This window comes from Miscanthus floridulus, chromosome 1 (assembly GCF_019320115.1).
Source record: "Miscanthus floridulus cultivar M001 chromosome 1, ASM1932011v1, whole genome shotgun sequence".
Classification (NCBI taxonomy): domain Eukaryota; kingdom Viridiplantae; phylum Streptophyta; class Magnoliopsida; order Poales; family Poaceae; genus Miscanthus; species Miscanthus floridulus.
This window is the reverse complement of record NC_089580.1, coordinates 173,976,401-173,987,880: the sequence shown is the minus strand read 5'-3', so window position 1 is coordinate 173,987,880 and position 11,480 is coordinate 173,976,401. Positions and strand designations below refer to the sequence as shown.

The 11,480-nt window shown below is 39.2% G+C and overlaps 1 protein-coding gene across 3 annotated transcripts; it reads right to left on the bottom strand.

Moving 5' to 3' along the window:
* Window positions 1-1,084: 1,084 nt before the first annotated feature.
* LOC136502750 (probable mitochondrial import inner membrane translocase subunit TIM21) lies at window positions 1,085-9,696 on the bottom strand. Of its 3 annotated transcripts, none has more exons than XM_066498004.1 (8): window positions 9,494-9,695; window positions 8,997-9,015; window positions 7,928-8,079; window positions 4,587-4,765; window positions 3,677-3,725; window positions 3,482-3,601; window positions 2,789-2,999; window positions 1,085-1,458 (listed from the first exon to the last, which is right to left on the bottom strand). In XM_066498004.1, the coding sequence occupies exons 1-7, from the start codon at window positions 9,602-9,604 to the stop codon at window positions 2,835-2,837; spliced, it is 795 nt and encodes a 264-aa protein (XP_066354101.1). In that variant the 5' UTR covers window positions 9,605-9,695; the 3' UTR covers window positions 1,085-1,458; window positions 2,789-2,834. The 3 variants fall into 3 exon arrangements, with proteins under 3 accessions (XP_066354101.1, XP_066354114.1, XP_066354107.1); XM_066498017.1 differs by lacking the exon at window positions 1,085-1,458 and adding an exon at window positions 2,207-2,414 and having other exon boundaries at window positions 9,494-9,696; XM_066498010.1 differs by lacking the exon at window positions 1,085-1,458 and having other exon boundaries at window positions 2,635-2,999; window positions 9,494-9,696.
* Between the last annotated feature and the right edge of the window lie 1,784 nt (window positions 9,697-11,480).

The window sequence follows — 11,480 nt, the reverse complement described above, 5'->3', positions numbered from 1 at the left end:
AAGTCGGCAAAGGAAAGGCCGGAGCCCGGAGCAGGTAGATGCGTGACAGCGAAAGGCGTTGATGGGTAGGAGGGAATAGGGATATGGAGACAAGGGTGGATGGATGGAAAGATATTTCACTTGGTTGATGACTTGTGGAATGTGTGCAGCCATAGCATAGTTGCCGGACCATGCACGCTGAAAAGGTTGAAATGACTGAGCCTATGGATCCGCATCGACCTGTATCAATAAAGTCTGCAGGGAGAATCTGTAGATGGATTCGTGTTCACAGTGCGGGTGATTGATGGGATAAAAGAAACAGAAAGTGTGAATTTTAGGTCCTATAACTAGACAACCCTCCGCCGAGGATAAAACTTCTGAAGTTGTCCTAGTTCAGGCCTCGTTTAGATTGCGAAAAAATTTCAAACTGATGAATAGTAGCACTTTCGTCTTATTTGACAAATATTGTCTAATCGTGGATCAACTAGGCTCAAAAGATTCATCTCGTGATTTCGAACTAAACTGTGTAATTAGTTATTTTTTTTACCTACATTTAATACTCCATGCAAGCGGCTAAAAATTGATGTGATGGAGAGAGAGTGAAAAAACTTGGAATTTGGATGGCATCTAAACAAGGCCTCAATTATTTTTAAGTTTGACCAAATTCTATAGAAAAGGACACTAATATTTATATGACATAGAATAAGTATAGTTAGAACATGAAATATATTTTCATACTATACCTTTTGGGGTCTTAGATCGTAGTACTCTTTTATTTAAAATTAATCAAACTCAAAGCTTGACTAGATACCTAAATGCATAATAAACGGTACGTATCCAGAAACATCAAAACGACCTATATAATTTAAAAAAATTAGGATGGAGTATCAACCTGGTAAAAAAAGTGGACTGATCGATGGGGCAGAACAATAGATGTGGTCATTCAAAGGTTGACGGGCATCCAGAAAGTCTCCCTGGGCTAGGGTACCTTTTGCTCAGTAAAGTTACAACAGCACATTAGAGGCCAATGGTAGGGCAGTTAAAGAAACTGTTCTCCAGAAAGAGAGAGAGATGTTCCTAACAGCCAAGATTATATCCATGCCTTAGCCCTTAAGACGAGCATTTCGAAATGAATTAATTTGAAACCAAATCCAGTTACAATAAGAGTTGCTATGATTTTACAAAGATGACTTACTGGATTAGGCCACGTATTTGGACGATACAAGGTACTCATGAGAACTAATAAAAAATGCCCTCATCCAGGCATGCAGGGCTTTTCCCCATTACTAAAAGAAACATTGAAATATTTCCAGATATGAACTGTCTGAAACCACTTCGCCTTCTAGCAATGTAAAAACTGGTTTGATCGCAGTACATTATGAAAATCTTGTTCCTAAATTTCCCAATCTTGCCTAGACTTATAGTTTATAAATCTCCAGTTTAGCCACTTCTATCGGATCTTCCCATTTGTGCCAAAATCTAAACAAACAAAAAACCAAGTAAAGATTGACAATAAATCTAATGGTTGTATATAAATAATGGTAAAAACAACAATCATAGGTAGCCAACTGGAACTTGGACGGTGGAAATGACTTCACGGAGTTGAAGTGCACCGGCAGTCCTTAAACTTTCCATGTGGTTCATCTAGGCCCTAAACTTGCTAAGTGTGCCACTTGAGGTCCAGAGTTCCCTAATTAGCATAAAGTTGACTATGTGGTATGGCAACATGTAATGTGGCATGAAGGGACATGATCCTAAGCACTGGTGAGCAGCAGGTGGGAAGTGATTATGGAGTGTTTTGGTGGGGTTTGAATAGAGAGTAATGATGGGCGGGTTTTTTAGCTCCTAGCTAAATGGAGAAGTGATTCTCACAAAAAAAACTGCTCCAAGGAGCGCTGCTAAACAGCCCCGGCTCCACTTAATGTACCACATACATGATTGCTCGCTTATTAGGGTGATTTGGACCTCCAATGGCACACTCGACAAGTTGGGATCCACACGTGCATTTTTAGAGTTTATTATGGACCTAGATGGTACTGCATACAATTTTCAAGACCACCAATGTAACTAACTCAACTTCACATGTATGGTTAGGAACTTTCGACTTGAAAGAAATGTAGCAAGGTTCAAAAGCTACAAACTTGTGGCTTAAAAAAATTTAGGAATATTCAAAGTTAATCAAAATACAAACTACTGACATTCAGAAGAAAATCCTTTATTGAATGCAAACACACTTACTCCTATCATCAGACTACTGAACAAATATCCATATCCATACAAACTGACAAACATTTAAAGGAAACTGGACTGACATATCCATATGTGAGGATTTGAACAAACTACTATAAAGAAAAATACTTCAATGCATGGATTGATATGGCCTTCAGCTAAACAAGGTAGGTAACATCTCTAGTACAGGGAGAGTACCACTAAACCTATAAAAAAAGTGTACACAAAAATTGTATTACATATAAGCATGGATGATAACAACCTTACTTGCTAATTTGAAATTAGCAATCAAAAGATTCCATGTAACCACACCGGTAACTTTGAGGTTGCTGGCTTGCTGCTGTTCAAGTTAGCATGCTAGGTAGCTCTTCTGTACAACTTTTTGTAGGTGTAGCATTACTAGTTCCAGAAATCACTAGAAGCATATTTCATCCTACTGTTTGATGTCTATTATTTCAGGAAATATCAAAATTCGAAACTTTTATGACCAAATGACAATACAAAACACAAAATAAAGTAAACATCAAGGATGGTACAAATGTGAAGTGAAATAGATATAATATATATGTGGGAGAGGAACCTTCGAGATGCTATGGCACTGCTAACTGCTTTTGTTTCTTGCATCCTTATGCTGGTAAGTAAGATTCTAACATCAGTTGTGTTTTTGCATGTGGTGGTGACACGATATCAACAACGAGGTACGTGAACTTCCATGTCCGATCAGAATTATCTTTGAACATCTCTGAATACACTTTTCCAGCTCCATGTGGCCCACGGATGAGAAAGTTCACCTGAAAAAAATGCATGTGAGCAGCGTAAAAATAGCTATATGAACAATATGACTTAACATCAATGCAACCTTAGTGCCTCCTTTCCAATTTAGCAAAAACAATGTCTACGAGCACAACAAAAAATGTAAACAGGATCTTCTCTGGTGTTGATACTGCTCTCAGTATTGATATTAGCAATGAAGGCAAATAATTCTCATCTTAGTACCTCCCCCTATGTTATGATTCACAATTAAGCTCTTCCCGTGCTGCTTGCTGTTGTTTAAGGAGAATAATTGGCTCATTGCTGTATGCTGCTAAGGGACTAATGAACTCTCAGAGAGCAGTTTCCCAACAATGTTGCAGAAGAGAGAGCATAACTGTAACAGGTAAAGTTGCCACTTTCTTATTGACTAGGCTACAGTAGACCTAAGGTTTAGGGTTTAGGTGCAAGAAAACAGAAGAATGGAAGAAGACACAACAGAAGAGACAAGAATGTGTTCTACCTCCACATGTTCAACACCATCCTCATCTGTCCAAATCTTATTTGGAATTCTTTGCCGAGCTGCACGATTTCTAGTTTCCTGGCCATATCCAGTAATAGGGTGGCCAATCCTTGACGTGACCTGACAAAATATATAAAACTAGTAAGAGAGGGAAAGTACAACTATCTACAGGAAAATAACATGATCAACGAAAACCTGGCTATCACTCTGAATTCTTGCTAGAGCTTTCCCAAATATCTTGTACCTGTTGGGTGGTTATACAATGCACAAGCGTTAGCTAATCTTCCTTCAGCTTCAAAAATATATATTTATTTATAAAACAGGCATATGGACAATCAATATGCCAGACAAAAGCACCAAACACCAAATTATTATGTTGAGTTTCAACTTTAGCCTACCCCCAACTTACTTGGAGTAAAGGGCTTTGTTGTTGTTGTTGTTCAGCTTTAACATAATGCAATGCATAGTACTTTCGGTAGTGAAACATTCTTACAGGTTATAGGATAAAAATGCAGTATGCACCAGAATAGGGCTTGTGACAACGGAACAAAAACAGAAAGATCTATGGTATTTGGTTTCATCTTCATTTTTCAATATAGTAAAAGTTTGTTCATATCAGGTAGCACGCCAACCTATAAGTGTGACACAAAGTTGCAGATAATAAAGCTTCCTATTCCTATACTGCACAAAATGCCACTCTATGAACCAAGGAAATGAAAAGCATAGACACATGTGCCTTAGACAATGATGCATCCAGATTAAGATGTATATATAAACTAGTAAAAAGGGCAAAAAGAAGTTCCATATTACACATCATATTGACTGTTCATTTGTACAGTGCACATAAAGATGGGATTAGTGTTACGATCTGAAGAATGACCACTACGAAGTTCTTTTTTCTCAAATACACAGGAGATGTGTATCATATCATTAAAGAACCACCGCGAAATTCTGACAAGGAAATTTTGTAGAACTTAAAAGAATATGGTAATAATTACTATTTATTAACACATTTGTAATATCAAAATACAATTAGTCATAGTTGTATCATTTATCATTCTGCAAAGTTCAAACAGAAGCCAAATAACAAATGCAAGGGACTTACTCTTTTGGCTCAAATATAAGCTCTTTGAACACAGCATATCCAGCCACCCCTGCAATTCCGAGTCCAGCAAGTATTACAAGACTATAAGAGGCGCCTTCAGTAAATGTCACTGGCTTCTCAGGTATATTGTAGGTAATATCATCAAAGGGATGTTCTGTGGTTGACAAGTCTTTCCCTTCCTGCGAACAAAGAGGACAGTTCCTTACAAGTAACAAAAAAAAAACCATAAAAATGTGCAACAGCATTATAGCTATACGACGTATTCTGCTTGCAATATAATTAACAAACATTTGTTTGACTAATGAAACCAGTAATATCAGTTAGCTACGGTATACAAGTTCTATCAAGAACTAAATGACTAAAAGACCCCAAAAATCTGACTGTTGGTGTCTTAGGTGATTAAAACTGTCAAGCAGTATAACAATAAACAAAACTCGAAGTCTTCTCCAGCAGAATGCTGTGAATGGAAAACTGGAACACAGTAAACACACGCTGAAACTTTGAGTCTTTTCCATCAGAGCGCTTTCTCACATATGACAGAGATGCCTTGTAGAAAATAGCACTGTAACTGCAACACTACAAGTACTGCTGGCTTTGGCTAAATGATTGGCATAATTGGGTTTGCTCATATGGGACCACTGAGATTATGGATCCATAAGACAAATCTTTGAAGCAGACCATCACAAAACAGTGTCTAGCAACTACCTCTACATCCTTTTTTGCGAAAGCAACTACCTCTACATCTGTAGTAATGTAACTGGTGAAACATAAACTTTTCAACATATGCAGGATCACAAATTTGGAATAGCTCTTAATAATCATTTTTTTATGAAATTTTGGTTGTCCAAAACCACATTACAGGGGCTAATGCATATAAATAAGCCAATATATGCGGTCAAGCTGTTGCCATTCAAGGTTTTAGGCATAGTAATCCAATGTAGAAAGCACAACAACAACAATAACAACATAGCCTTTCAGTCCCAAGCAAGTTGGGGTAGGCTAGAGTTGAAACCCACCAAGAGCCCCAAGTCACGTTCAGGCACTTCAATAGCTGCTTTCCAAGTACTCCTATTCAAACATAGATCTCTAGGTATATCCCAAGCTTTCAAATCTCTTTTTATTGCCTCCCCCAATATCAATTTCGGTCTTCCTCTACCTCTCCTCATATTATTAGCTTGGCTTAGGACTCCACAATGCACTGGCGCCTCTGGAGGTCTCCTTTGGACATGGTCAACTCAAACCACCTCAACCGATGTTGGACAAGCTTTTCTTCAATTGGTGCTACCTCTAGGCGATCACGTATATCATCGTTCCGAACTCGGTCCATTCTTGTGTGACCGCAAATCCATCGCAACGTACGCATTTCTGCAACACTCAGTTGTTGAACATGTCGAATCTTTGTAGGCCAACATTCTGCTCCATACAACATAGCCGGTCTAATCGTCGTTCTATAGAACTTGCCTTTTAGCTTTTGTGGTACCCTCTTGTCACAGAGAATGCCAGAAGCTTGTCGCACTTGATCCACCCTGCTTTGATTCTATGGCTAACGTCCGCATCAATATCTCCATCCCTCTGTAGCATCGATCCCAGATACCGAAAGGTATCCTTCTTAGGCACTACTTGACCTTCCAAACTCACATCTCCCTCCTCCTGTACAACTCCGTCAAAGTCGCATCTCATGTATTCGGTTTTAGTTCTGCTCAATCTAAAACCTTTAGACTCAAGGGTCTACCGCCATAACTCTAGTTTCCTATTTACTCCCGCCTGCCTTTCGTCCACTAACACTACATCATCAGCGAACAACATACACCAAGGGATATCCCCTTGTATGTTCATGGTAACCTCACGTTCGAGCTAATTTATGTATAATCCACAGGTGTTCAGTAATTCAAATGATGCATGATCACAAGTACATGTGGGATTGGATTTGGGAAATCCAAAGTCCAATTTAACCCTGCCTGCTTTGGATGTAGATGAACATGATTTGTTTGGACTTGGACATCCAACACCATGTGATAAAATAAAGCACAATATCCATTGGGTTGCAACACGAAAAGTCCAATGTCCATTGGACCTAGCTGGACTTGGTTTTACAGTGGTGGTAACCCTCTCTTCAAATGCTACGTGGGGAGAGAATCGAGAAAGGAAGGGTGGATGAGAGGGGCGGACTAGACTTCTCATCCGAACCATCAAGTGACCTCCATAGACCACTGACATCAGAGATGAGACAAGAGAATGGTCACTTCAGTACTTCACTTGTCTCTACGACCACAGCATGGCCTGGCATGGCGTTCCATTGAATAGGTCACTCGAGTGGAATGGGTGACATGCCAAGCTCAAAGCAAGGGCATATGCAGGGTGACGGTGATGCTGTAGTGATTGGCCTTGAGGTAGAGCACAAAGGCAGTAACGTAGCAGACTGCAATAAGCAGTAGCTTAGACGGCATAGGCATTGGTCACGTAGAGGTTAATGCAGACACCAACAGCTCTGGGCCAGGACCATGCTGTGAATCTCAAGATGGCCATGGCTTGGAGTTCTGCAGTGAGGATCATGTGGAGTGTCTGATGCCTGATGAAAGGAGGCTAACATTGGTGTTACACGGTGAGTAGTTTTGCGGAGAGCTCTGGCTGGAGATCTGACATGACAGATGAGATGAGAGAGTCAGCTTGGCTTGGTTTTCAAGTTGCCTGTGATGGGGAAGGGGAAGGGGAAGAGGAAGACGCCTTGCTGTGATGGTTGTACCATGATGGATGGATTCTAACTCGAGGAGCTTGGATTGGATTAGACTCTAAACACTTTGAGATATGTTTGGACTGGATGGTGGACTTTCTGTAGTAGGATTCTAATTGGATTCCTTTGTTAGGATTTGGATTTTGGTCCAATCCCACCTATAGTCAACAAGGTAACACAATAACTAAAAGCTTATAAATTGCATTACAACCACCATAGCAGCATATCACAAGATGGATAATATTAATTCAAATTTGTGCAGCAAAGGATCAGAGGCAAGTAGGAACATACTCCATCCGTCCCAAAATAAATCAACTTCTAGAGTTCTACCAAGTCAAACTATTTAAGTTTGACTAACTTTATAGAAAACAATAACAACATTTATGACGCCAAATAAGTACACTATGAAAATATATTTCATTGTGTATCTAATAATACTAATTTTGCATCATAAATATTGGTGTTCTTTTCTATGAATTCAGTCAATCTTAAGAAAGTTCGACTTAGGAGTTAGGACAATTCTAGATGTTGATCCATTTTGGGACGGGGAGAGTATATAAACGCATTACATTGAACAATTTAAATCAGCAAGCAGAACTGAAATACAAACCTGTTTTGCCTTCTGGTCTGAAGCTTGTGTAGAGTAAGATGCACATGGCCTTACGGAACAAGGAAATACTTTGCAGCACTCATAACGAGTAGTCAAAGGACCTGAAGTGTTTGGCCTAGTCACGTACCACCTTGAATTTTTCAAAGATGAAGCTGGATGTTTTCCCAAAGAAAACTATGTCAGCATTAACAAATCCTAACGTGGAAAAAGTAGTGCGGAAGAATATCGGTCCAGATCGAGCAAAAATGCACACAAAAGTTGGATATTTTTCGAGTGCTTGGAAATCAATGAAATTATGATGAGACTAGATAGCTGAGAAACCATTCTTTGTAATCATAGCCATGCATACTCATAACATGGAACACAAGTAGAACAACCTTAAAGACAGATTGGAATCAATTTTATGAATTGAAAAAACTGAGCAGTTTGCATCGACTGGATCATAATGAGGAGGGTTACACACAGAATTATCATAATCATGTATCAAATTATCACTAATTCACTACTGAAAGGTTTTATCAACACCTTTTGACTCTCCAGTTCTGAATAATTCAACCTAGAGTTTTGTTTTACCTTTGGCAAGTTCATTCAAATGCATCCAATGTATGCAAAGTATCACATCCAGTCATAATAGATGCAGTGTTGCAATGGCAGTACATTATCATGGAAGGTTTACTAAATCAGTATGGCAGTATAGAAGGGCTCTTTGAAGTATCTGTTGTGGTAAGATTGAGAAATAGAGCATGAATATTATGACAACAGGTACAGATTTGCCAGCTTTATTCTGATTATACAGGCTAAAAGATTCTAAGTTGACCTAGGAGCTCATATGGAAGCTACCGAACACTTTACTCTGATTTGCAATGTCAACATATACTTAAAGCAGCTAAACTAAAAACTAGATAAGCATACATAATGTTTAAATTGTTATGCAGTATCCATCCAGCACTGCAAAACAAGCCCAGTTTCACCAATGCAACAATAACAGGAATAATAACAAAACAAAATATTTAATAGCAGCAACTTGGCCAATCAAACACAGAGCTTTAATTCAGAGGTGGGAGTTGACCTTCAGCCTTAGCAACATCCTGTAGTTAAGAGACAAGGAAGCATTAAGGAAAAACAGACTTCCAAGTATATATTTCCAAACAAGAAGAAAATGCTATAAGGAAATTACAATGTGAAGAACTTCCGAAAGCCCAAAAAGATCTATGCAATCAGAGATCAGAAACACGATTGCATTGTGTTTCATACAGATAGAGCACCAGCACATGCATTGCTTATGACATGACTAGCAGAATAGGCTGGCATTACAGAATAATAGAAGTTCAATGATCCCTAGCACTAGTAGCTAGTAAGCACCACCCTGCACAACAACTGTTGCTTCAGTGGAAACGCAGAGCACCAGTTCAGTCCCTTCAGGAACCTAACCTGACACCATATCACAACCACAGGCAGCAACGCCGGAAGAGGCAACGCAGAGATCGGCACGGCCATTCTGTCGAACACCCTGAGGGGAGGTTTAGAGGGGTTTAGGGTTTTCCTCCATCGCTGCTGCTGGATTACCTTGGAGACAGCGGTGCCGGCGCAGGGAGCCTGCGGCGCGTGGCGAGCGGAGGCCTCCACTGCGGTGGCGAGGCGGCGGTGCATGAGCAGCCTCGTGACCCGGGAGGCCATGGGGGCGTGACTCGTATACTTGGGGGAGGGGTTGAGGAAGCGGAGAGGAGAAAGAGAACGGCTCGGATGGCTTCTCGGCTTTATTCTGATGCTCCGCGGCGACGGGGCGGGTTGGAGTTTTTGCTTTTTGCGCCTCCCAAACTCGTCTCGGTCGGCTACGCCATTAGGTTAGCAAACTTGAGGACGATAAACACGGATTTAAATGAAATGAAACTTAGCTTAATGAAACTTAGTTTAATTCCACTTTAATCCATTTTAACATATATGGATTGAGATGAATACATGCGTATATAAACAAGATCTTAGAGTAAGTACATTGATATATTGTCTTATAGTTAGTCTCATATAGTGCCACATAATTATAAGACAATGCAATAACATTTTGTTTAGTTGGACCCCAAAGTCCAAAAAGTTGCTACAGTACCTGTCACATCAAATGTTTGCGGCCTGTGCATGGAGCATTAAATGTAGACGAAAAGAAAAACTAATTGCACAGTTTGGTGGGAAATTGCGAGACGAACATTTTAAGCCTAATTAGTCAATGTTTGGACACTATTTGCCAAATAAAAACGAAGGTGCTACAGTAGCCCAAAACTCTAAATTTCACGAACTAAACAAGAGCTAAATTGTCTTATAAGTTGTCTCCAATATGCTAGCAGGCTTGACCTACCTACCATACTTGATTGTTTGCATGCCAAAAGAATATTCTATGAGCCTCAAGCAATGCCATAAAAGACAAAGCAAGTAGTGCTCCTATCTCACTGAAACAATAAGCAAGACGGGGCCTGAAATCAATGGAAAGTATATCTTGAAAAGTCTAGGTGAATGACATAAGCAAGTACTTCACTTCAATCCAGCAAGATCAATTCTTTTTTTCGTGGTTTGATAGCTAGGAAAGCATAAGATAAGTGAGAGATTATTTTCTTTCCTTCCTTAATTTGTGGATATAATAATAGAATGTTTGTGAGTTGCATGACAATAACCACTTGTACAATGGTGTGTAAGTTGTCTCGTAGTCCTAAAGTTTAGCTCATGAGATGATTATTTCGCGAAACAACGACCTCTTTCTCTCTCCCTATCTCTTTCCTCCACATCAGAAAAAATCATACGTGGCACTGCATGAGGAGTATGAGACCGTTGGCGTGTAGCAATGTACTTGCCCTTAGGGGGTGTTTGATCCAGAGGCTAAGGTTTAGTCTGTGTCACATCGGACGTTTAGATGCTAACCAGGAGAATTAAACATGGACTAATTATAAAACTAATTGCACAGATCTTTCATCGTATATCCAAAATAAAAACATCTCGCGATCGTTGTTACTGAAAGGATTTCGATTCGTGGCCAGTAGCTGGGAGTATCCACGGATTTTTGGCTATCGATGATGAGCCCTAAAAAGAATAAGGAGGGAGTAGTAGATTATATGTGTGTTTTAATAATTAGTTAGTTCATAATAACGGTCGGTGATTCTCATTTTGGATGAATTTATAGAAAAATGTTGAACTGGGCACTGGTTCCCAAATTACGTTCTAAGAGGATATATGGTTGGGGGGAGACAGTCTCTAAAATTATAACAACCGCTATGCAATTCTTTTTATAGCCGATTTAATGTTTAAATTAAGTCTGAGTTAGACACATTTATTTTTTATTTAATTTAATATAATAGGTAGTTTGATTCTCTTGGTCATAAGGTATGAAATCAGATATTTATTCCTTTATTTAAAAAATAGGCGCTTTGCTATTAAAAAATTGAATGTGATTTTTGTAATATTCTACTTGTAGCTGATCCTCACTATTACTTGAGTGTTAATGAAGCGTGGACAATTAGTACATATAAACCCATGGTTCAAGTTTTGATAGGGAATTAAAACGACCAAATTC